Source organism: Pelodiscus sinensis, chromosome 18 (genome assembly GCF_049634645.1).
Source record: "Pelodiscus sinensis isolate JC-2024 chromosome 18, ASM4963464v1, whole genome shotgun sequence".
NCBI classification, from domain to species: Eukaryota; Metazoa; Chordata; order Testudines; family Trionychidae; genus Pelodiscus; species Pelodiscus sinensis.
The window spans coordinates 5,734,442-5,760,261 of NC_134728.1; the positions used below are offsets into that span (position 1 = coordinate 5,734,442).

The 25,820-nt window shown below is 52.1% G+C and overlaps 1 protein-coding gene across 2 annotated transcripts; it reads left to right on the plus strand.

Annotated features, from left to right (window-relative positions):
- The first annotated feature begins 139 nt into the window (after positions 1–139).
- On the plus strand, positions 140–24,913 carry SRMS (src-related kinase lacking C-terminal regulatory tyrosine and N-terminal myristylation sites). 2 transcript variants are annotated; one of them, XM_075901032.1, is made up of 9 exons: positions 140–1,866; positions 2,977–3,249; positions 12,453–12,574; positions 14,586–14,752; positions 16,848–16,989; positions 18,250–18,408; positions 20,637–20,818; positions 21,800–21,956; positions 22,844–24,913. In XM_075901032.1, exons 1-9 carry the CDS (start codon positions 1,838–1,840, stop codon positions 23,035–23,037), a joined length of 1,425 nt encoding a protein of 474 aa, XP_075757147.1. In that variant the 5' UTR covers positions 140–1,837; the 3' UTR covers positions 23,038–24,913. The 2 variants fall into 2 exon arrangements, with proteins under 2 accessions (XP_075757147.1, XP_006132549.1); XM_006132487.4 differs by lacking the exon at positions 140–1,866 and having other exon boundaries at positions 1,892–3,249.
- Positions 24,914–25,820: the final 907 nt, after the last annotated feature.

Below are 25,820 nucleotides of genomic sequence, written 5' to 3' on the forward strand. Positions count from 1 at the left end.
TCGGTCGACAGGAAATGCCTTTGTCAACCGCTCCCTTATGTCTCGTGAAACGAGGTTTACAGGAGCGGTCGACAAAGGCGTTCCCTGTCGATCGATCTGCATCTTGACTGCCACGCTTTGCTGACGATCAGCTGAGCCGGCACAGCGCGGTGGCCATTTTTATTTTAATGAAGCCAGGGGTATTTAAATCCCGGCTTCATTGACTATGTCGGAATGTCTAATCTACATGCCTCTGGTAACAGAGGCATGTAGTCTAGACATACCCTTAAAGTTTACCATGTAGGTGTTGTGAGCCTCTGAAGTAGCTGAGACCATTTCAATGGCAGTGTTATTCAGTGAACCTCTGTTCAGACCAATACAAGAGATCTCTTCCTCGCTGTCTTTTCTAACTTACTTCTTTCACATAAACAGCTGGCCTCCTAAAAACAAATGAGAGTCAGCAATGGAATTCCAGAGACAATTATAACTAGGCTGCAATTCAATTTTTATTTTTTTATAACTTCTATGGATAATATCGCTGTCTATTTTTAATTTTTTTTCTGATTATCAATTTAAATCATCACAATTGTGGGAAATTGGGAGGGGGGGGCAATAATTATTTATGACAATAGACGTCGATATTCAAACAGTTCAAGCTGTGTCACCATTAAAACCCAAGATTGACATCACATGTCGCACTGTACCAAGTAAATATCTTTCAAGCAAACTCTATGTTCTCAAGCAGTGTTTTTCTTACATTACCAGCCAGTGAATTTCAGCTCTCAATGGAAATCTTTTCCGTTGCTTTGTGTGTGTGTGCGGTGCAATTGACGTCTCCTAATATTGATCAGTCCCATCCCTCTGCCTGGAGACCTGCAGGGTCGGGGCACAAACGGGCTGGAAATAGTCATCGTTCCCGCTTCCCCCTTCCCCCCATGCAGAACCTCGCTGAGGGGAGAAGTTTCCCCTGGCCGGTGCTGGGTGGGGCTGTGGTACATGCAGGGCCCTGGGCCACAGGACTTGAGCATTGCCAGGAGCCAGCCTGGCCATCAGCAGCAGGGGAAGGAAGGAGCCGGCCAGCCAGGCTGTGGGTGAGCGGAATGATCTGACCAGGGGCTGGGTCTCTGCACAGCGCTGGGAGCAGGGCACCCTGCTGGGAGGGGTATGGAGGAGCAGCAGGGGTGGAGGGTGAAGGGGCACAGGAGGGAGAGGACAGTGAGAGGGGAAGCAGGGAAAGGGCCAATGGTGGGCAGCAGAGGTGACAGGTAACCAGCCACCAGTGGCTGGAAACAGGGTGGGGTGGGAGGAAGCCTGCTAGCAGACAGTGGGCATGCAGCAGGGACTGCACTGATGGGCCAGCAGGGGGTGCAGCTGTCCCTGCACACTACAGCTGTGCTTAACCACCAGCCTTGCACACTCACCCCCTTCCTCAGCCACTGGGGACACACACACACACACACACACACACTCACTCCCCGCTGGTGGGTGGGCGGGCGGGTGACTGGTGAGCAAGAAGCCAGCCAGCAGTAGGATCCACCAAAACTGGGGGAAGGAAGGAGGCAGAAAATACAGGACAATGAACCCATTTTTTAAAAGCAGGGACACCGGCAGGAACCAGAGGGGCTTAAGGACGAGACCGTCCCTTTCAAAACAGGACTGTGGGTCACCCTGCATAGCAAACCTGAGGCCACGTAAACAGTAAATTCCAGACAAGACATGCAATAAAAGTCTCCCTTTTATTTCATGGCCTGCTTTATACAGCTCATGTCCACAAAGGAGCTCCAGGATTGTTGTTGTTTTAAGAGCAAGGCAGTTGCAACGGAGGGGACTTCAAGGCAGGACTTCGAGGAAGGACCGGATGCCAGATCCCCGCCGAGGAGGAGGGCTGTAAGTGGCAAAAAAATTTTAAAAAATTATGAGGCAAAAATACACACCTGTGTGAGCTGAAAACCTCCTCCTCTTCCATTCTCTCACTGGCTGCGTCTAGTAGGGTTGCCAGGTGTCCGGTATTGACCCGGAAAGTCTGTGATTTTCGCCTCCTGTCTGGTAAAAAAAAATTCAGAAAATGCCAGACACCTAAAATGTCCGGTATTTTCTGATTTTTTCCCGGCCAGGAGGCGAAAATCCCAGGTGCTTACCTGGTTCCGCAGGGGAACTGTCTAGCCTGGAGCAGGAAGACAGGATGGTGGGTAGCCACCAGTAGCCTGTTAGGGCCAAAAAGTCTAAAAAGCATGCTGGGTTTTAAAAAAATAATAATTTTTTTTGCTTAATAACTCTCGGGTCCTTTTTTTTTCTCAACAGAATTTTTTCCCTGGTGGGTTTTTTTTGGGGAGGCGGGGGGTATTCGGTATTTTTGGTTAAACCATCTGGCAACCCTAGTCTCTAGAATTTTTTTTTTTAACCCTAGCACATATGGGGAGATTATTTTTGTGTAAGATCCTGCACAAAATACAGATTATTTAACTGAGAGGTGCCACTTGCATGTACGAATCCTCTCTAGGTCCCAGAGATTTCTGCTTGCCAGTAACCTGGACATAGCAGAACATAATTTGGGCTAATTTCTAGTTCAAAAGGCGTCCTTGCTGCTTCATGTGTAAACAGAGTAATGCAGCAAACTCCAGCTGTGGTTGTCAGGCCAGATGTGTGTGCGGGTCAGAGGCTCTGGCTCCAGGCAGCAACGAGTTACACCTGATAAGCTAGTTTCACTTTGAGGACTAGGAAGTGCTCCGCTGAAGACAGCCCAGGCGCGAGTTCCAGCACGGAGCTGGCATCCCACGCCCTGGAGCGCTGAGTCGAGCGGAGGATGTGCAGAGCTCCGGATTAACGCCATGGGCCTGCAAGCCCCTGCTGTGGCGGGGAGAAATTCTGTGGCCTAGCCACCCCAGGCGTGGAGGCAGCTTCCTTTGGGGCAGGGATGGAACAGCTCGTCCGGAAGCGCTTCAGCTTCTTCACCTCCTTCTGGAACAAACTCTGGCCAAACCCTGTTTCTGCTGACAGCTCCTCTCTGGGGTATTTTGACCCGGATCCTGTGGCCCTGCGGCCAGACCTAGAGCCGGTGCCTGACTCCCCCAGCGCCTCTCTCTTCAGTGCCCTGTACGATTTCCGAGCCAGGAGTGCCGAGGAGCTGAGCGTCAGCCGGGGAGACAAAGTCTGTGTCCTCAAAGAAGAGGGGGACTACGTCTTAGCCAAGAGGCTTTCGGGGGAACCAGCCCTGGGCTACATCCCTGCCAGTTACATAGTGAAGATCAGCGAGGAAACCTCCCACCAGCCGTAAGTATCTGCATCCCAGACCTTTTCTGGGGTGGGGGTGGGGATGGACTTTTGGACATGAAGCGCAAAGGGAGGGGGATCTCCTGCAAACTAGCTCTCAAGCACCAGTGCTATAGAGTGAGCTAAGGCCCCGCACAAACTAGGCACCGAGAGCTTTCCTCACCGGCAGGGGCAAAGAACAGCAGCTGGGCCTGCGTTCAGGCTGCCCCCAATCAGCTGGCTTGGTTGCGTCTCTTGTCTCTCTTGTATTTGTACTTTGCTTTGGTATCATCAGCAGTCAGGGCCCAGGTCAGAGCTCGGTTATTGCACAAGGCACAGTTCCGGGCCAGGGCAGAGAGACGGCTGCTTTTTGTACAGCCCCTAGCACAACGCGAGCCTCCTCCAAGCCGGGGGCTCCTAGGTGCTCCAGTAACCTGGCTTGTGGCTACCAAAGGCCTGTAACACACCGGTCCCCTCCTGGGGCAGCTGTGTGGGTTAGCCAGTGAGTTTTTGAACGGAAACAATTGTACAGGGATAACTTCAATGTGGACACGTTGATCCCCAGGGAGCGTTGATCCCCCACCTCCTCCCTGTTGAGAATGCACTGTCCCCGTGTGCATCGCCTTTCCAGCGGTGTAGCTGCCGTTCACACTAGCAGGGTCCCAGAGGCTGGATGGAAGCAGCGCCGCGTCTGTGTTCAGACAAAGCTTTGTGCTGCATCAGGCCCCCAAACTGCTGCTCGTCCTCCTCTCCCAGGCCAGGGGGAGACTGGGGGGCTGAGGCTATGGAGTCAGCTGTCGCGAGCTTTGCAGAGCTCAGCTGCTGGGCTGCACCCCCTGATCCCTACCAGACAAACCCCCTTGTTCAGCACAATCACAGGTCAGTGGAGTTCTCCCGCTCAGGCACTGGCATAATGGGATGCACCTCCAGCCACTCAAGCTCCAACCACAGCAATCTACTCCTGCGACGCCCCCTCCTCCCTTTGATGATTTTCATTTTAGACCATTAACCCCTCTCTGCTCGGCGGAGAGAATTTGCCGTGCGAGGAGGCGGGGTTTCTTTCCCCACGCCGAACAATCCAGTTCCAACATGCTGTGTGAAGCACGCCTGGGACACTTCCACTCTCCCCGGAGCAGGCCCATGAGTCAGAGGGTGTCATTAGCCTGTTACATGCCTGCTGGAAGCAAGCTCATGAAAACTCCTACTCGCGTTTCAATTCAGGTTTCTCCTCCGGTCTTTTAGCCTATTCCACTGACCTCTGCACTCTCGATTCTCACCCTGATTATGGACTAGACGGGGCAGAATGTGGGTGACAGACGGAATCTCCATCCACATGCGCCAACACCGACTGGCACACACCACAGTCAGTTCTCAGCGGGAAAGCATGTTGCGTTAGGAAATAAATGGGCTTCCACCCTATTTCCCCATGAGATGCAGTGGACCTGGCACCAGAATAGCCATTTTCCAGCACTGATGTCCTACTGTGACTTGATCACACTGAGAGAGAAGTTTGAGGGCTAAACTGAACAAAAAAATGGATTTCGGGGCCAGAGATCCATAAAAACGAAAAAAAAATTGTGCAGGTCGAAGGGAGCGAAAATTTCCAAATAAACTGCTTTGCTGTTTTTGAAAAACTTTTCCCTATTTTTTTTTTTTAATTTGGCCAAAACTGTTTGCCAGATTCAAGCTGAAAGTGTTGATCGTCCCAAAACTGCATTGGTCGCTGATTTTAGTATTTGCCAAAAAAGAAACAAAATCGCCCAGCTCTCCATCCAAACGCCAGTGCCAACGGCAGGGTGGGTGTTGTACCAATAGCCATCAACACACTGATGGCTGTCACATGCCAGAGGCATGACACGTGTGTAGTCCTAACACTGATTAGTGCTGGGTCAGTCTCTTACCAGGACACCTGTGTCTCACACCTTTTCTTGCTTTTCTTGCTAGTGGCATCAAACCCCCAGTTAGATCAGGAGGGACACAGTTTGGTGCGGGTGTGTGTGTAGAGCACAAATCTGAAGTCCAATTTAGCTATTACCATTGGCAATGCAGCAGGACAGTGGAAGGAAGGTCCAGTCAAACCTTCACTGACAAATTCATCATGGGCCCAATGAAGAGAGTAGCTGAGTTAGAATAATTGCTGGAGAGGCGTGAAAGTCACAAGGAGGAAATTGATCAGGAGCCTGTGATGTATTCGTGACTCCTCTGATGCAATGCATTCCTCACTTTCATGCCTCCCCAGTTCCTAGCCCCTTCCTTTAATCGTTTGCTACGATGGCTGCAGACTATGCCGGCAAGCATCTGCGTGGCAGACAGAAATGAATGGGGCGTTGCCGTTCGCATCAGGGTCCTGATTTCTGAAAAGCGGCTTCTGGTTTCGTTACGGCCCAGTATCACGAGTGCAGTTCTGCAGGCGCAAAGAAACCCATCTCCTTGAGTCACCTGCCCGCACCCACAGGCTGGCGGGGAGAGTGGAAATTTCAGACGCAGGAGCCAAGCTCGCTGCAATCCAAAGGCAAAACGCACTGGCACCTCCGTGGCAGAGGCGCTGGGATGACACTGACCATGTTTTTGGAACTCCCGCCTGTATTTCCAGGTATTCTCAAACACACCTGCAATTGTTTGCACCCATCACCTGCCCCGACTTATCCCGGGATGCATGCTTGATGGCTGAGCGGAGGCCGAGATACCAGTCAAGGACAAGGCCAAAGGTTCTTTGCAGCCACAGTCATTTTATTTTCAGAAATTGCAGCAATGAAGTGTTTTGTGGCTTGCCACCCTAACGTGTGATCAGCCTGGCTCCCTTATGCTAGGGTGTGCACCTGCAAAACGGCATGACATAGCCCCTCTCTGGAGTTTGCAAGCTAAGGGGTTCTCTTCGCTTGCCGCTGCCGCAATCAATCTTCCAGAGTTTGATTTAACACGTCTAGTCAAGACCCACTAAATTGAACTCAGAGGGCATTCTCATAGTTGGCCAGTATTCTACTCCTGTGAGAAGTAAGGGAAGCCAATGGGAGCATTTGCTTCTATTGGCCTCCCGCTGTGGGGACAGTAAAGAAAATCGAATCGAGATTAACGTTGCTGGAGTTGTGTATCTTGATTCGACCTTCCTCTTTAGTGTAGACCTGGGCTAAATAAACACAAAATACAAATTGCAGGAGGGGAAACTGAAGGGAAGTGGCTAGCCCAAGTGGTGGAGTCAGGAATTGGGCAGATGGACACCGTAGCTTTTAGCCCACGTCGCTTGCTACGTTGGAAAATAAATGTTAAAGAGGCTTTTCCAAGAGGCGTCACTGTGGAATGGACACACAAATCTGGTTGTAAGGGCAACTGTACATTGGGTTTTTTCCCAGCTAGAATGTGGCCAGGATTCTCCAAGCTGGCTAGAACAGTGTTTCTCAACCTTTTTTTTTTTATAAAATACCCCTTTACAAAAATTATAAGTACCCTCCATACCTACAGTTTTCAGACACAATTTTTTTCTACCATTGCAACACATTTGTTGAAACAACTTCATCGTCGCTAGGAGGGCAATGAAATTTCTGGGTGTAAAAAATACAAAAATAATAAAATGCTGTAAAACTTAAAACAAAAATTCAATTTTCTCCAAATTTCATACCCCCCAGACTTCTCTCGAGTCCCCCTAAGGGTACTTGTCCCACTGGTTGAGAAACACTGGGCTAGAATACTGAGGGCGAGCTTATGGCCTGTGGGTGGGCACGGGAAACCTTTCCCGAAGGGGTAACCTCTGGCAGGGCTGCAGACGCCTGCATGCACCATGCACCTTCCTATGCACTTCTGATTCTGCTCCCAATGCAGGCCAGGGTGTTGATGGTACCAGTTGGCCGCATCCTGGGATTTAATTGTTCAGCTCCATGGGTGCTTGAATCTTGCCCCGGCAAAGGAAGTGGAAGGGCCCCCTAGAATTTTCACACCAGGTGAAGAGATGGGGGAGGGGCTAGGCTACTGCGCTGGGAGGAAGCCGATTTCCTCGGCGACTTTACTGCAAGCGAGCGTGTTGCAGGGAGCGACAGTCAGCGCCTGCCACAGACACACCCCGGGAGAGCTTGTGTGGGAAGCAAATCCTCCCTTTCCAGCTCCCTGCTGGGCAATGACACCGGTCCCCGCCCCCAGGACAGGCCTGACCTGTCTGCCTCTCCCAACAAGAACAAACAAGCACGAGACAAACAAGAACCGGACCGACTCGCTGTGGCCACTGCCAAGTCTGTGAAGCTGTTGGGCGGATCCAGTCACTGGCAAATGCAGTTTCCGGGGCGCTGTTCACCCAGCAGCCTTGGGAGCCTCTCCTGGGGTGGGAATTTGTGGGGACCCGGACAGACCCGTTCAAACTGCTTAGCCGGTTCTGGTGTGTGAGAGGGACTCTGAGCTAAGCCTGGGACAGGCAGTTGGGGTGCCAGAGGGAGTTCTAGGTGCAGGCTCTGGGAGGATATTTGGATAGAGGTGCTCGGGGCTAAGACAGGGACTTGGGGGGCAGGAGGGGGATCCTGACTGGGGTAGGAGTTCAGGATGTTGGCTCCAGCTAGGCACTGTTCAACTCCGGTGGCTCCTGGGTGGTGGTGCAGTGGAGCTAAGGGAGGTTCACCCTTGTCCTGGCCCTGCACCACTCCCAAAAGCATCCAGAAAACTCTGTTCCAAGTCCTGTTGTGTCCCTTCTCTGCTCTGTGGAGATAGGCTATTGGGTGGGAGAGGGGGCACCTTGACATCAGCACCTCTCATCTCCCTCCCCGTCCTGCACAGCAAGCAGGAGGCTCCTGAGGGGACAGCTCCAAAGCAAAGGGCAGGAGATGCACAGCAGTGGAGGGAGGAGCAGCTGACATGCCAGCCCTTGATAGCCTCTTGGCCAAACCTGTCAGGATCACCTTTCAGAGGCTCAAAGATCTACCAGTAGATCCCAATCTACTGGTTGGTGACCACTGTCCTAATGGTTTTAAAAAGGGATATGCACAAATTATAGGCCTAGAGGGAATGGAGGGGGAGGACAGAGCTGGGATCCTATTTGCATCCATGAGAATTCCTGAGTGGGAGTTTCTTAGGAACAGTGCGGTTTAGGGGAATCCCTATATTGTCAGCTTTTAGGGGCAGGGCTCAGTGTTCCCTCTAAGCTGAGTGCTTGGGCGACCACCCAGGAGAAATCAAATGCCACCCAGCTGATTAGCAGAGCTCCTGCAGCTGGAAGCAGCTGGCAGCATGTGTTTCTATGGGTGGTGCACGTCCGCACATGCCTTGGTGCACAGAACAAAATTTATTCTGCACACGTATAGAGAAAATGAGAGGGGAAATGCACAGGGACTGTCTCTTTCTGGGGTGTTCCAGCTGGTAGCACAAGGGGGGGGGACGGGACTGCTTCACAATTAGACATCCTAGGTCCTACGTTACTACAAAGAAGTGATATAATAATTAGAAGAGTGGTGAGACACGCATATAATAGGGCCCCTCGTCCCCTGCAGCCTTACGGCATGGCCGCTTGGGCATTTGTGCATGGACATTTTAGTCCCCCCCTCTCCCCTCCCCAGTTTTACGGTGGAATAATCCTGACTGGAGACAAGGCTGGCTCAGGGCAGGGACTGTGCAAAACAGCCCTTGGGTGCTGCCTGGAGAGCCTGCAACATTGATTTATTCCAGGGCCAGTTGCGATGGGCTGTGTCTCGTACAAAGAGCTTCCCAGCACCCTGCCCAGACTGCGCCTGGTAGCTCAGCCCTTAAAGGCCCTGTCTCCAATCACACGCTTTGCCTGAGCTGCCTAGAGCTAGTCCAAGCCGAGGCCTCCTTTGCTCAGAGACTGACGGCAATAGGGCCAAGCACAGGGGAGATCGCGAAGGCAGGGAAGAAAGACCAGCAGCTCCCTTTCCAATCTGTATCAGACCCGGGGTGTTCTGGAGGTGAAGGGCAAATCCGGGCCCTAGTTTAGATGCTCTTCTAGTCTTTCCTGCGTCCTTGACGGCTGCATAAAGATCCCCCAGGCTGGTGCCCTTAGTAGCGTCAAGTGCTTTTAATCAGACAGGATCTAAAGCGCGGCTCCCATCTGGGGCAAAGTCCCCGGCTCTCCTTTACTCCCCTCCAATCACAACGTGTGAGGGAAACAGTTCAAAGCTGCCGTGCGGTGGCAGCCGATAACGAAAGGCCCAGGTGAACCCGAGCGAATCCATCCACAGCCGCTGGGCCCAAAGGTTCACGGTGACCCCAGAGCGGGCCCTTGTTTGCGGGGTGCTGCCCTCTCTGAACTGGGCAGCAGCTGGTCAGTGGCTTCTTCGGCAGCTGCACAAACACCGCAAGTGCTCAGCGCAGGTCCCATGGGCTGGAACCCAGCAACCAGCTTCTCTGCCGTGCCGGCGCAGCTGGGCAGGGGCGTGGGCACAGCATAGGGTGATCTGGCTAGGGAGGGAACGTCCCATTCCATTGGTTAACCAGTTCAATATTATATTTAACCAATTAACTGATTAAAAAGGGCGGGATGGGCTGGGAGGCCTCCCTGCTGCTAGCCAAGTGCAGCAGGCCTTTCATGGGGCTGAAGCAGTACCCTCCCCCCAGCGGGCAGGAAGCTACTCCAGCCCCCATGGGGTTAACCTTTCACATCCCTAGAACTGGCATCCTGATCTGCCCAGCCCTGCCACTGAGGGGCAGAAGCAGTTTCTGGCCAACCCTTAGCTGTGGCACCCGGAACTGGGGTTTCTGCTCCCTTTTTGCCACATGCGTGAGAAAGCACACAGATGCTGCAGAGAGCAAGGCATGAATGCCCATCTCCCTTTGTAACGTGGCTAATGTCCAAGGGGAAGTCGTGTGGGCGACGTTAGAAAAGGACCCGGGTGTCTGATGGTGGTTTGTCCAAGGAGCGACATTCTAAACTAAGGCACAGAAAGTACATAGAATCATAGAATCATACAACACTAGCACTGGAAGGGACATCAAGAGATCATCAAGTCCAGTCCCCTGCCCTCACGGCAGGACCAAGCACCATCAGGATTATCCCTGATAGATGTCTGTCTAACCTGCTCTTCAATATCTCCAGAGATGGAGATGCCACAACCTCCCTAGGCAATTTATTCCAGTGTTTCACCACCCTGACACTGAGGTAGTTTTTCCTAATGTCCAACCTAAAACTCCCTTGCTGCAATTTAAGCCCATTGCTTCCTGTCCTGTCATCTGAAGCCCGAGAGCACAATTTTCCTTTCTCCTCCTTGTATCCTTTTAGATACTTGAAAACTGCTTTCGTATCCCTTCTCAGTCTTCTCTTTTCGAAGTGAAACAAGCCCGATTCTTTCAGTCTTCCCTCATAGCGCATGTTCTAGACCTTTAATCATTTTGTTGCTCTTCTCTGGACCTTTTCCAGTTTTTTCCACATCTTTCTTGAAATGCGGTGCCCGGAACGGGACACAATACTCCAACTGAGGCCTAATCAGTGCAGAGTGGAGCGGAAGAATGATCAGCTGTTTGTCGGCTCAGCGTGCTAGTCTGGATGCTACCGTGCTGACCTGAAAGCCCTTTATCGACCTCCCGGTTATGCCTCGTAGGATGAGGTTTACCGGGGAGGTCGATAAAGGGTTTTTCATGTCAGCAGGGGAGCGTCCAGACTGCCCCGATCTGCCGACAAACAGCTGATCGGCAGAGCGGGGCAGCCATTTAAATTTAAATGAAGCCGCAATTATTTAAATTGTGGCTTCATTTCCCTTTGCCAAACAAACCAATCTACACGGCTCCGTCGACAGAGCCATGTAGTTTAGACTTACCCTATGTGTGAAACTGATTGTTCCTCCCTAAGTGGTGTACTTTGCATTTGTCCTTATTAAACTTCATCCTATTTACATCAAAGGGCAGTTCATTCAATCCTGAGTAACACATCTCCATAAGCTAGTAAACTGTGCAGCTTATTTTTACATGCGCAGCTGTAACACCGAAAGGCAGAATCGAACCTGGGGTCTCTGGTGCCACTACTGTATGAGCTAGAAGCCAGCTGCCTGGTAGAGGAGGCTGTAGAGCAGACTCATGATACTCTCTGTAAGTGGCCTTGGTGCCCTTAGATGGGACAGTGCTACACCCAGCAAGCGTGTGGGCTACACATCCGAATTAGAACTTACAGAGCTGAAAGCCACCTCCAAGGGCAGCTACTTAAATACTGGGGTGCATGCCCTGCACACGTGCATCCCGTGTCCGGGTGTCTACTGGGCTAACAAGGGCTGGGTTACAGATGAAAAGTGCTTTTCCAAACAAAGAGGATGGTTGGTTGGACGCCGCCCCTCGCCCCACGGCCGTGCTCACGTGAGCAAACACAGGTACGCATACATAGAACCCGCTGAACGCCATTCCTAAGCAAGGACATGAGAAATATGCAAATTAAACCTGCCTGCACATGGGAGAGAGTCACTTTCCCCTCTTCACAAACAGGGGGACTCCATTCCCTGCAATTCTCCCATTCCCTGCCTGCCCCATGGAAACATAGGCCTCGGCCTGCACATTAACAGCACATCCAGGTTTCCCCATTTCTCTTCTGTGCGCTCTGCTCACCCCACGAGTCTTTTCTCATCTAGCTTAGGAGGTGGCGCAGATGGTGCCCGTTGCTTCTGTATCCCGCCGCCTTCTGCATAAAACAGAGTAGCCCCCAAAGTCCCTTTGGGGTCCTTGGGGTCCGCTCCTCAGCCGGTGTCAATCTGCATAGCTCTGTGGAGGTCAGTGCAGTGCTGCCGACGGACCCCAGCAGCGGGTTTGCCCCCTGGTGCAAGAAATGGTTCAACCAGGGTGGGGAACATTTTTTGGATCAGGGGTCACTGACACACCGAAAAAAATCAGTCGGGGGCTGCCCACAAGTGAAAAGCAACAACACCCAAAACAAACCCGCACGGACATGGCCTCCAGCTGAGGAGAAAGACACTTCTCACGTTCCCCTCGCACACCTGCACCTGGGGGGGCTCAGGTTATTAGAGTCTGTGTGCTCCATCCCCACAGGCTGGTGTCAAGGGGGGGACTGGAGAGCCAGCATGGGCTCCCTAAAGCTGGGAGGAGCCCTGAATCTCAGGGGCTGGATCCACATCAGGCCCCCAGGCCTTAGGTTCCCCACCCTGGGGCTAGACTTCTCCAAAGTGCACTGCCCATTTCGGTGCGTTATTGGGCCTTACTCGGAAACATTTCGTCTCCATGCCTCCAGGAGCCAGCGGGCTGTGAGGGTCTGTCCGGGAGGCTCTGTGGCTCTGATCGGTCCTTTGTTTGTCTTGCAGCTGGTACTTCAGCGGAGTCAGTCGCAACGAGGCCCAGTATCTCCTACTCTCGCCTCCCAATCAGCACGGCTCCTTCCTCATTCGGGACAGCGAGAGTAACCGGGGGGAGTATTCTCTGTCAGGTAATCCCGAGCTCTTGGTGGTGTCCGGTCCTGCTGCGCGGCCTCTCTTGTTGACTCCTTTCTGCCCTCTCATCGCCAGTGGGGCTCAAAGCTGCCCAGAAGCAGGGGAGGCACATCTGGGGGGGGAAGGGAAGTCAGATGGTTGTAAGGCACCTTGTCACCTGCCTCCATCCTGGGGCCAGCCAGGGGCCAAATCAACCCCGGCACAATTGAGAGCCGCCTCAAAGCGCTTCTTGGCAAGGTCAGTTTTACGTTCCTGTCTCTCTCCGCAGCCCTTCCCTGGGCTGTGCTGGGCTCCCGGGTAAAAGCAGGGAAAGGAAAGACATGAGCATGTGCCACATGTGCGTGGGAGAAGCCCTGGGGCGAAGGAACCTGCGGCGTGAGGAGCTCGGGTCACCACTGTGCAGCAGAGCGCGGGGGAATGTGATTAAAGCTTTTCACAGCCTCCTGTTCAGATGCACGGCAAGGCCATTGAGCGCCCTCTGTGCAAATATTGATCACCGAGCCACTGTGGGAAAGGAAAGTACATTGCTCTCATTCCAGAGCAGGAAAGCCATAAGCAATTTTCAGCCATTTAAAGGCAGCTTTGTAGCCCTTATTTTCCTGTGGACTATTAAACTAAAAATCCGCACTTGACACTATCAGGGCCTGATAGGGATGCAAATTAGTCGGTTTTATGGCCCGAGAAGCCCATTTTAAGTGCTCAGCCTGACCTTTGGCACGTCACAAGGTGAAGGGCCTCACCCAGAAATTCCTGCGTCACGCTCCCAGCTGCTGTTTGCACACTGGCCTGTCCGCCACAGTGGTATTCAGCCTTGATTTAAAGACTTTGAGCGACTGGCGAAGGCACCGTGTCCCTGGGTAAATTACTCCAACCGCTAATTGCTAAAAATGTACCTCTCCTGTCTGAATTTGTCTAGCTCTAGCTTCCAACCATTGGGTCTTGTTGGGCCTTTGTCTGCTAGAGAAAGAGCTGCCTGGTATCAAATCCCTGCCATATGTTAGTATTGATGGACCACTAGAAGATTTACTCGGGTCCTTAACGCCAGGCTTCATTTGACTCGAGTGCTCTGGGTGGGGCAAGAGGTGAGGGGGTCAGGACGCAGGCTGCCCTGGGGGAGAGAGGACTAACCCAGCCCTCTCTCACCACAGCAGCATGGGGCCAGGTGAGAAGCACCTCTCCATGGTCACTGCAGCTCCAGCGGGTGCAGCCGGGGGTGGGGAACATGTCCCCCGGCTGAGGCAGGTCCAGATTCATCTGTCCCCTGTGTTCCCCAGCCAGAGTAAGGAATGCAGCAAACAGGGCATTTTCCCCTTTCTCCCTGACAAAGGGGAACAGCCGGCAATGTTCCTGTATGAATTGGGGGGGCTGCCCCCTCTTCACCCTCCCTAAAAGGCACCTGGAGGGTGGGAGACTCAGGGCTGGGCCAGTCCCCAGCCAGCCCCTCTCACTTGCCTGCTGATTCTGTCTCTTCTCTGTCTGGTTTTATGAAACGCAATCCCATTCCAGGCACATCCCCTTGTCCTGGCCCAACCAACCCCTGACCTTGCTTTACATTATAAGAGGAAGCCACTTACCAAATTTGGTGGCCCTAGGTCTTACCCGTTAGGTCAGTGATTTTCAAACTGTGGGTCGCAACCCAGGACTGGGTCATGGGATGTCAGGCACTGGGTCTCGTGGCTGCAGGGGGAGCAGCAGGGGTGCTAAGGCAGCTACCTGCCTGTCCTGGCACCGCAGACTGTGCTGCACACCAGAAGCAGCCAGCAGCAGGCCTGGCTCCTAGGTGTGTGGGGGGTGGAGGAGAGCACACAGGGTTCCCCACACAGCCCCTGCCCCGAGCACCAGCTCCGCACTCCCATTGGTTGGGAACCTGCTGCTGGCTGGATGTTAGTGTTTGTTATTTCACTGATGTAAATCAGAGCAGAACTGAGCCCAGAGCCAGCAATACTCAAGGGTCACCTGGGCGACTCAACTTCCCTTTCAATGATTCCTTGGTCTTTTCCCTTGCAGTCCGCAACCATGCAAAAGTCAGCCATTTCCGCATCTGCAAGGAGCCCGACGGAGGGATGTACATCCAAAAGGGACAAGCTTTCCCCAACATGCAGGAGCTGCTCACCTTTTACACAGTAAACTGGAAAGTCGTACAGTGCCCCTTGTTACAGCCCTGCATTCCTAAGGTCTGTGTATGCATCACTCATGCCTCCTAGTTTCTTTCCCTCTTACCCTCATCTTTACCCTGGTGCTCACCATTAGGGGTGCCAGGTGTCCGGTATTGACCAGGACAGTCTAGTATTTTTGCCTCCTGTCCGGTAAAAAAAAATCAGAAAATACCGGACACCTAAAATGTCTGGTATTTTCTGGTTTTTCCCTGCCAGGAGGCGGAAATACCAGATACCTGGCAACCCTACAACACACTTGGCAACTGGGCCCAGCCCCTGGCCTCCTGACACCCTCCCCCCTCCCCACCTCCGGTTCCCCTGCTTACCTGGTTCCGCAGGGAAACAGCATTCTGGCTTGATCAAGAAAACAAAATGGCCGCCGACAAAAAGCCTAAAGACCAAGGGGAAGCAATGCCTTCCCTGGGTCTTAGTGCTCAACCTCTCCGCTGGTCCTATCCCTATCTGACTCTGCAAACACTGAAAGGACCATGCTGATTTATTTATTTATTTATTTTGCCCAGCAACTTTGGTCTCTCCCTTTCCCTCCCCCCGCAACAGAATTTTTTCCAGGGTTTTTTTGGGGGGAGAGCAGGGGTTGGTCAGTATTTTTGGTTAAACTATCTAGCAACCCTACTCACCACTGAGTTGTGGGCCTCAGCCATTTTCTTTCTTCTTCATCTCACAAGAGACTCTGTTATTTTATTTTAGTCTTGGAACTTGTTCTGTGGTTGTGAGAGGGGGGAGGAAGGGATATGCTAGGGGAGATGTCGGACATTAGGAGAGAGGCATTCTGACAGATGACTGAATTTTTTTCATTTTTTTGTTGCACCAAAACAAAAATTAAACAGAAATCTAAAAATTCCCCAGTGGGAGAAATGGGGCCAGAATGGTGGGGGAGGAAGGGGCGGGGGGGAAGTTTCCTGCTGTCAAAAAAAATTGCTTCAGTGAATAAATATTGAACAAACAGAAAATGAAAACTGTTTTGTTCAGTGTTTCTTTCACGGAAATGTGTCAATATTAATGGTTTGAGGCGCTCAGGGTTCACACTATAGTCACTGAAAAGGTTGTGCACTTTTCAAATAGCTGCTCTCTTCTCTGTCCAGCAGCCTCTTTGCTTTCAGGCTCTGCGGTGTTAATTATAAGATTAAGGAGTCTCTCTTGTTCTGGGGCTTTTACTTGGTTTTGATTTTCTCAAGCAGAATGGCCTAGGGCTTTCTCAAAGAAGCACTCCACATTGGAGGCTAGCTTTTAAGATCATTGATGCTAATTGGAGTGAAAACCCATTTGAAAAGTAAGAATTTCCCATGGAGCAGAAATTCCAAGTTTCAACCAGTTCTACTGAGAAGTTTAATTTGCGGGGGACAGAGACCAGTTTCCTAGACTGTCATTAACCACCCTCTTACATACAAACCAGTATGAATGGTGCCAGTGGAATGGGAGCGCCCAGTGATCGGAGCGGCTGCCTCCCACCCTTTCCCGCCTCTCCTCTGTCTTCACACTTCCTGTGAGACCCAACTGCCTCCGGAGAGAGACCAGAGCCCTCAGGATCCCTTGAGGTTTCGTATTCCTGGTCTGAAAATAGTGGCAGACTCCTGCAGTCTCAAAGTTCTGGTCTCAGGGGCTCGCAAACGTGCCCAGGGCTTTCCAAAGGCAGCAGCCGTTGCCAAGGATTCTGGGACACGTCTGAAGGTCAGAAGTGCACACAGACCTGAGAAGAACAGGACCGCTGATGGGCAGCTGCCTTGAGGCCCAGTGGTTTAGAATTCCTGGGGCTCTGGACTCTTTAAATTACTGGCGGAGCCCCAGGCAGTGCAGTCCGGGTAGTGCTGAGGGCTGGTTGGGGGAGGTGTGTGTATGTATATATATATATATATATATATATCTCACACTCACACTCACACCGCCCAGGGCCCAGCAAAGTCTGTCAGCCCCGGAGGAGAATCAGAATGAAGAGGTGCTGTATGGGATTGGCCTGGTGGCAAGGGACCGTGCTGACTTGGGTTGCTTTCTCAGCCAATGCCCTGCTGAGCCCTGGTTCATAAAGCCGGCTCTACCTGACTAGCTGGACGGCGCAGGCCTAAAATGAAATGTTCTATGTGTCTGTTCAATACAGGCACCTCCAGTGAGAGATTCCTGGGAACGGCCCCGGTCAGAATTCATCCTGGGGAGGAAGCTGGGGGAAGGATATTTCGGAGAGGTGTGGGAAGGACTGTGGAAGAACATGGTGCCGGTTGCCATCAAAGTCATCAAACAAGGTGTGTGGATGTGAAGGGAACATTAACCACGCCCCATCTTGTCTCTTTGATTCACTGCCCCCTCGATTACCCAACCTCCCATGTAAACAAGCAGAGTGAATCCATTAGCGCTAGATAGAACTTCCTGCCTGGCTTAGCCAGTTCAGTAGGCTCCTTGCCTACAAGGGAGCCGGGTGCAAAAGCATTCACACGTCTGCATACACCCATTCGAAATCCGGCCTGGTCTAAGCAGAGAACCATGGGAGGCGGGTATACTAGGCAGGGGGAGGCATTGCCTTTCTAAACCACCAGCCTGGCCCCACCCAGACTCCGCCCCCAGAATGCCTACTGTAGGCGTTCTGGGGGCAGAGTGTTGCTGCCACCGAGGGCCCGCCCTCCCTGTTCTCCGGGGGTTAGGGAGGCTGGGGTCACACGCCATTCTCCCTCCCTGGTGCTCCATTGCCGGGGAGGTTCGGACCACTCGCTGCCCCACCTCACCATGATGGGGGCAGGGTCTGGGCAAAAGGGGTGGGGCTGGGAGCAAGGTTAAGATTTGCCTCCCCTAGCCCTCCCTTCACCCACCGCCCATGCGGAGGACTTTACAAAATGGCTCCCCCCATCAACCCTGAGGCCTCATGGTGAGTAGAATAGGGAGTATCAACCTTCTTGTACCCCTTTCAGGCATCTGATTTGTCTTGCGTCCCCCCAAGTTTCCCCTCATATAAAGGCGACTGGCTAACAAAAATCAGACATAGAAATACAAAAGTCTCACAGCGCACTGTCCCTGAAACATTGTGGACTTTCTCATTTTCACCACATAATTATCAATTCGATCAACTGGAACATAAATATTGTTTGCGTTTCGGTGTATAGTATACAGAGCAGTGTAAACAAGGCGTTGTCTGTAGGAAATTCTATTTTGTACTGACTTCACTAGGGCTTTTTATGTAGCCTGCTGTAAAACTAAATAAATATCTCGATGAGTTGATGTAGACCCTGGAAGAGCCCTATGTACCCCCGGGGTCGGGTTTACCCCTGGTGGAAGACCCTGCTGCAGTCAGCGGCTACCTGAAAAGTATCACCTAAGCCCTAACAAGGACCACCTCGGTACACGTTCTTGTTAATGAGCAGTGAGGGAATGGGGTGCAAGAGCCAAGGGTGAGGGTGGAAAGCCCAGAAAGTGAGCCTTAGCAGCCTCGTGGAGAATCCAGGCTAGGAATGGCAGGGATGAACGTAGCGAGAAAGTTACTCACCCCGGAAATGTCTCGGTTTCCTCAACAGCCGACATGAAGGCGGAAGATTTCACCAAAGAGATTCAGAACCTGAAGCGGCTGAAGCACGAGAGGCTGATCCAGCTCCATGCCGTCTGCTCGGTGGGCGAGCCCCTGTACATCGTCACGGAACTCATGAGGAAAGGCAACCTGCAGAGCTACCTCAGCAGTCAGTACCACCCTGCCCTTGTTGCTTAGCGCCCCGCGGGGCCGCGCCTAGGCCTCGCCCCACACTTGGGTGGTAGCCGCTTTCAGGACTGGAGTCTCGGAGCACTTGAGAGTGCCTCAAATGGGTGGGGAGGCCCAACAGGGGGGCCTCAATGAAAACAGCAACCACACACTAAGGCTATGTCTATACTGCGCTGTTTTGCGCAAGAAATATGCAAATGAGGTAACGCATGGAATATCGCCGTGCCTCATTTGCATAATTAACGAGTGGCCACTTTTTGCACAAGAGGCTTTTGCGCAAAAAGGAGCCTTCTACCCGGCTCCTTTTTGTGCAAAAACCCCCCTCTTGCTCAAGAGCCATTCTTTCACATTTTTTCAGGAAGAACGACTCTTGCGCAAGAGGGGTTTTTGCACAAAAAGGAGCTGTGTAGAAGGCTCCTTTTTGCACAAAAGCCTCTTGCGCAAAAAGTGGCCACTCGTTAATTATGCAAATGAGGCACAGCGATATTCCACGCTTCACCTCATTTGCATATTTCTTGCGCAAAACAGCGCAGTATAGACATAGCCTAAGGTCAAAAGAGGCAGGCCACTTAGTTCTGCTCTCAGTTACTCAGTGGAGCAGTTCCATGCTTACCCCAGGGTAAGCGAAAGCCAAATTTGGCCCCGGGACCTGCTATGCAGTGCAATTCACCATCAATCGACCAGGGACAATTCGCCATTTTAAATGTTAAACCTATTATAGAAGCCCTGGCCCCTACCACCTATAACAGGCCTCATCGCAGAAAAGCAGCCGTCGTTCTGAGCACGCGGATCTGAACATCTACACAGAGTGTTTGGTGCTGGTATAACTAGCTTGGTTGGGGTGATTGCTTTGCTGAGCTATTTATACCAGGGCAGTACCTTGTGTGGACTATCGCATTAAAATGCGGCCTTATTTCAGTACAGTTTATTCCCCTTCCTTTATGGAGGTGGTACTGCCCAAACTATACCAGGGTAGTGAAAGCGGAGCTGTTTGTGTGTGTACACCAGGTATAGGCTTCCTCAAAGCTCACGCAGGTTTGAATGCCTGGCATCGCTTGGTGCCCTAAGCAGAGTTGCCATGGCAAATTGAGGCCTGGTCTATACTTGACCAGCCAGAGAAGCCTAAAGTACCCAACTCCAGCTACACAAAATGCGTAGCTGGATTCGGCTTAACTTAAGCCGAGTCGCCACGGTGTCCACACTGCAGGAGGCTGATGGGAGCATGAGCTCCCGCTGCCTTCCCTTACTCCTCACAGAAGGAGACGTTCTGGATGCCAGCTGGGGCTGCCCTCAGCGTTCGATTTAGAGGGTCTACATTAGACCTGTTAAATCGAACGCTAGAAGATCGACCTCCAGCAGGTCGATCTTCTCCGTAGTGTAGACATGCCCTGAGACATTCGCACTGTGCAAATGGCTGAACGGTTAGTGCTGCTCCGTTGTGCAGAGACTCCAAAGGGGGCTGTGTCATGCAAGAACTGGGAGAGTGAGTTTTCACCTCTCCTGTCTGCTCAGTCACCACCTCTGTTGGAAGCAAAAGACCGAAACTTATCCCTGGGGCATTGGCGTGTGAAACTGTGAAAAGGGCAAGTCTCTGGCCGCCATCTTGATGAGTCAGCCTGAAACATCCCAAAGAACATGCCTATGGAATTTACGTCTCTGGTTCTTTTCTTTCACTTTCCTTCCACCCAGGAAATAGTTGTTAGGGAGCCAAGTCTCCCAGCTGGGACCTGTTTTTTCCTCGGCAACATCCTCCATTGATGAATGTGATCTACTTTTGGGTTCCGGAGCCAGCAGGGCTTTTCTATCCAAGTTGCAGCCAGTCCCTTGTAGGATGGGCTCTGAAACACAATTCCCAGTTGCGAGTTAGGCTGCGTGGTGCATTCTCTTAACCGTGAACTCCTTCTGAAGACCAGCTTCCTCGCTGTTCAGAGCTCACAGGGGCCCGAGCCGGCCAAGCACTGAAACACGTGCTTAACGCTATAGGCAGGGACCCCTTAGTTCCAAGTTAAGCGTGTACTTTGCAGAAACGGGGGCCACGTAATGGAGGCTGCACCCAATCATGCCACGGGGGTTTATTTTGTCAGTTCCTAGTGGCAGGTCTCTGTTCCGACGAGGCTGTGCTGAGTCCACAACAGGCTTTTGTGAGGGTTTTACTGGATCAGCCTAAACCAGAGAGTGATTTTGGTCCCTTGCTTGCTGGGTTAACAGGTCTGGAAGGAAAGGCTCTGCGCACACTCCACCTGATCAGCATTGCTTGCCAGGTGGCCGATGGGATGACCTACCTTGAAGAACAGCACATCGTCCACAGGGACTTGGCAGCTCGGAACATACTGGTGGGAGACAACCTCACCTGCAAAATCGCCGATTTTGGACTCGCCAGGCTCCTCAAGGTCGGTCTGCTGGAAGCTATGGGTCCTTTTATGTCCACGTTTCCTGTCTCCAAGGGACGGCTACTTCCAAAGGGCCAGTTCACGCTGGAACCTCTAGCCCCACCCTTGAGGCTTTTACAAGGTGATGCCGTTCTACCAGCTGGTTAGACCTAGAGACAGCTGATTCACCGGCTGGGGAGGTTCCCTTTGGGTAATACAGAACAGTCAACCCCACCTCTTCCCAAACACTGATTCGCCTCCCTGCACTCTCAGTCCAGACCTGAGTTGAAGATGAGAACCTAGCACCAGGAAATCCAGGCTGACAATGTGCAGAGCTACCACTAGACCACGGCTGGGCAAGATGTGGCCCTGGGGCTAGATCCAGCCCACCTAACACTTTGATCCAGCCTGCAGACTGCATCTGGCCACTTTCAATGTATGTCCTGCTGAATTTCCAGGCGGCAGCTCAGGCAGCAGGCTCCTATTTAAATGGCTCATGGGTCTAACCTGGCAGGGGCAGGAGCTGTGATCCCTTTAAATAGCAACAGCAACCCCAAACGGCTGCCAGGCAACGCGGTAACAGCAGGGTCAGGATCTGCGAGCCCTTTGACTGAGCTTTTAATTCAAAGCTTCCAGCTCCAGACAAGTCTAGAGGGAAGCTAGTCCCTAGCCCCGCCTCTTCTGTCCCAGGCTCCGCCCCTTCTGGGGGTGGAGCCGGCCCCTGACCACATCCCAAAATTCATTAAGTGGCCCCTCTGTGAAAATGATTGCCCACCCCTGCGCTAGAGCGAGGTCTCCAAACAAGGTCTCCAGCTACAGTGCATGTGGCAGGATACAACTTGCCTGGAGCTCTGCCAAATCTGTGTTGGAATTAAAATGAGGGACCAGCTGAGGTTACTTGAGATAACAGTCTAGGCCTCTCCTGCTCCCATGCCTTTGACAGGGAGGGATTGTGTTTGTTATTTCCCTTCTGCTCATAGCCCATCTCCTGCTGCCTTTTAGGACGATATTTATTCCACCAGTGGCAGCACCAAAATCCCCGTGAAGTGGACAGCCCCGGAAGTAGCAAACTACCACACCTACTCGCTGAAGTCCGATGTTTGGTCCTACGGGATCCTACTCTATGAAGTCTTCACCTACGGGCAGACCCCATATGAAGGTATGGCGCCCACATCTTCCCTCTCCCCTTTGTCCGGCGAGGCTGCCTTCCGAGGGATACAGCGCCACGCTCTTCCAGAGCACGTCCTTCAGGGTGCTTTGACACACAGAAAGCCCCCATGGCCAGGACGCTTGGCGCCCAGGTTAAACTGATTCTGGCTCGCATTGCAGGGCTAAGTGTAGACACGCAGGTTGGAGCCTAGACTATGCAACCTGGCAAAGGTGGGGGAGAGACTCATAGAACTGACCTGAGCCCTAACAGCTGTCCAACTATTGTGAGCCCTCAACCCACTGACAAAGCCTCCCCCTCCCCGAGACTCGGTGCTGTGGGTTGGTTGGTTTCATTGCAGTGCAGAGCCACCCTCACTGTGCGCCCCTTACTCAAGGCTGCTGTCCTCTAGCTCCCCACCTCACTGATGTTCCAGCCCTTTACATCGTTGCCGGAGCCCCATGCAGTGCACTCTGGGAAGCACAGAGCGCTGCCTGGGGGGAGGCGTGCACTCTCCCAGCAGCACTAAGGGCTGCCCAGCCCAAGCCCCCGCCCCTTATGCCTGAAGCCCCACCCCTTCTGGGGCACGGAGCAGCCCCCACCTCTACCCCGCCTCGCCCAGGGGCCCAGAGAGGCAGTCGGCCCCACTGCTGCCAGCCCATTGCATGGAGCAGCTACGGCACAGGCCTGAACCAGATAGTTGCTACTCATGGGAGGTGCACTTGCTGAAGGACTGAACAGCGAAGGAGAAGCCATTCCATATGGGCCGTCTCTCAGGCTGGCTAGACCCCTCACACTCACCCTGAGCCATTTGGGGGATAAACTCCATGACAGGATGGTGAATAGAGATTCCAAAATGACTCAAGAAGGTCATTGGAGCCTCTTTGGTTTTCTTACAGGAATGACGAACCAAGAAACCATCCAGCAAATCAGCATGGGCTACCGCCTCCCCCGGCCAAGCACATGCCCTCCGGAGATCTACTGCATCATGCTGGAGTGCTGGAAGGGCAACGCCGAGGAACGACCCGCCTTTATCGTGCTGCGAGAGAAACTCTGCTCTCTGTACAGACGGCTGCACAGTTCTCTCTCCTGACGGAAAGGGCATAATAGCCAACACCCGCCCCTATTACTTTGGGCTTTGGTTCTCACTCCCGCCCAGTGTTGCAGCATGGCCGGGGGCCTCCACCCCATTGGCTGACTCATAGAGGCCTGAGCCCAGACGGCTTTCTTGTGTGGCACGTGTCGGGTGAAAATACACAAGGCTTTCCTCTGGGGAGACACGGGAAACCAGGTTCCACTGTGGAGAAGGTGAGCCTCCCAGCTATGGTGTGACCGTGCCCCTGTCACACGGCAGGCCTCACCACCAAGGCGCCTCCTGCTGGTCACTCAGGGAATTAGCATTTTTGGGGCTGGAGCGCCCCCTTCTGGCTGGTGTCTCACCTGCTGTTACTGTTATTCGCCACCACTCCATGTCAGGGCCCATGGCTCTCTCAGATGGTGACGCCTTCCTACTGGGGTACTGCCCTACCACAGTGCCCCCACACTCTGGAGTCCTCCCCCTCTGGGGACTCTCAATCCCCCTATGCCCACCTTGCCTCAGTGACTCACTGCTAGTCTTCATCTAGCCCCTGCCTCAGGGCAAACTGCAGTCTGAAATGGCCACTCATCATTGGCAAGGGGTTGTGGACCTGCTGCTTTTGTGTATCCTGGTTGCCTTCCCTGCAGTCTGGGAGCTTGCCTGACCAGAGTTTCCCCAGCTCTGCCTGACTTTCCCCAGTGAGGCTCTAAATCAAGAAGCCTCTAGCTTCCCTAGCAACCAGGTCTCTCCTACTCCACAGCTGGAGCAATAGGGTCTCTGAGTCTTCCCCTCCAGGAGTTTGTATTTATACTGCCCTCAGTTAAATTGGCTCCTATCAGATACAGCTGCTGTCTCCACAGTTCCAACGTTCCTCCTGGGCTGGGTTTTAACACCTTTAAGGGCCAGTGCTGGGCAGATGCCCCATCACATCACATCACAAGAGGACTCATCCTGGTCGATGGGGTCCAGCAAAGCGGTCAGCATGGGCACAAGAAGTTCTGAATTTAAACAGCATGGCAGGGTTTCACCTGCTGCATTGAACGTGAAGTTTCCCCTTTTCGTTGTTGGAGTGAGTGAGTGGTTGACATGGACTTATTCGTGGTGTGTGTCTGATGGAGCCCTCAATCCATGAATGTAATAAACCCACCCAGTTTCCACAGTGCGGGCGGAGCAGGTCGTGCTTCAGTGTCCTCGCCAAGGGCAGTGTCTAAGTTAGCCGTGTTGTAGTCAACACAGCTTTATCTTGCTGTGAATCCCTGGTTCCTCTTTGGAGAGATCCATGCACCCCCCATTTGGGGCTCAGACTTCTCCCACTCTGCCTTGAACTGCAAGTTACCACCCCTCCTTTCTGCCACAAATTGGAGGGAGGGAGCTATAATAGTGTTCCTGTAACCATCATCCTTCCTCACCATTATTTATGCCTCATCTGTCTGCCATAGGCCTCTGCAGCACAGACGCCTGGTTTCTTGGTGTCCCCCAACTATGAAACAATAAACCATCATGAGCATCCCTAAGTTGTAGGCTAGGAGAAACTTAAAAAACAGCACATAGTCTGGTAGCACTTTAAAGACTGACAAAACATGTAGATGGTATCATGAGTTTTCGTGGGCACAGCCCACTTCTTCAGATGTGAGAGGTGAAGGAGAGCTAAGCGGGATCACCCTGTCTTTTAGCGCCACGCAGTGGCAGCCAGAAGTACTGCATTCCTTTTATTTGTCAATTGCAAATGTCGATGTTCTAATTGTACATTTTCCGCCTCTTTAAATACGAGCATTTTAACCAGAGTTCTCTGTATTTCTCATCAAAGTATCTGTGAAGCTTTCGGTTGGTTCCCAGGAGGATCTAGGAAAGGGTCCTCTTAAAAAATAAAAACCGATGTGTCTATCCATTTCTTATCGTACTTCCTACCTTTCTTATGCATTGGGATAGTTTGCAATTGTGGCCTTAATGAAAAATGACCAACTGTCCTGAACTTTTTTTTTCCTTACACTTTCTTCCCATGGGACCATACATACCAATTTGCCTCCTTGAAGTCCATCAGCCTGCAGCTGTTCCTCCTACCATTGCTCAAAAACTCTTATCAGCTTCCTGATTACTTTCTTCCAGCCCTCAATGTCTCAGCCAGCTCCTCCCTGTTTGAAACAATCAAATGTAGAACAGCCTCTTCCCTGGTTGCTTCCTCCACCCTTCGTAATAAAAAGTATCCGGTGCATTCCAAGAACTTGTTGGCTAATTGGTGGTCCCTCCAACATTCTCTTCCCAACAAATGTCTGAGTGGCTTAAGTCCCCCATCACAACCTAATGTGCGTTGGGTGGTTTGGTTAGTTGTTCACCTCTGCTTCCTGGTTAGGTGGTCTATAACAGGCACTTTTCATGACATCATTCTTGTTTACAACCCATTTAGCCTTACTGAGTGACTTTCAACAGGTCTGCCTCCCGCTTTTATCTTGATCCCAGTCAGAATGATAGGAAGTGTGGTAAGAGCCCACCGTGGCTTACCTAGGAGACTGTCAGAAACGTGAAACTCAAAATATAGTCATACAACAAGCGGAAACCAGGTCAAATTATGCAGGATGAGTTAAAAAAACACCAGCACATAGGGAAAAAATTTAAAAGGCCACAGCACAAAATAAGCTAGAGATATAAAGGGTAACAAGAAAACATTTTACAAGTGCATTAGAAGCAAGAGGACTAATGACAAGGTAGGGCCATTACTCAATGAAGAGGAAAAAGCAATAACAGAAAACGCGGCAAAAGCCAAAGCATTAAATGCCTTTTTGGTTTCAGTTTTCACCAAA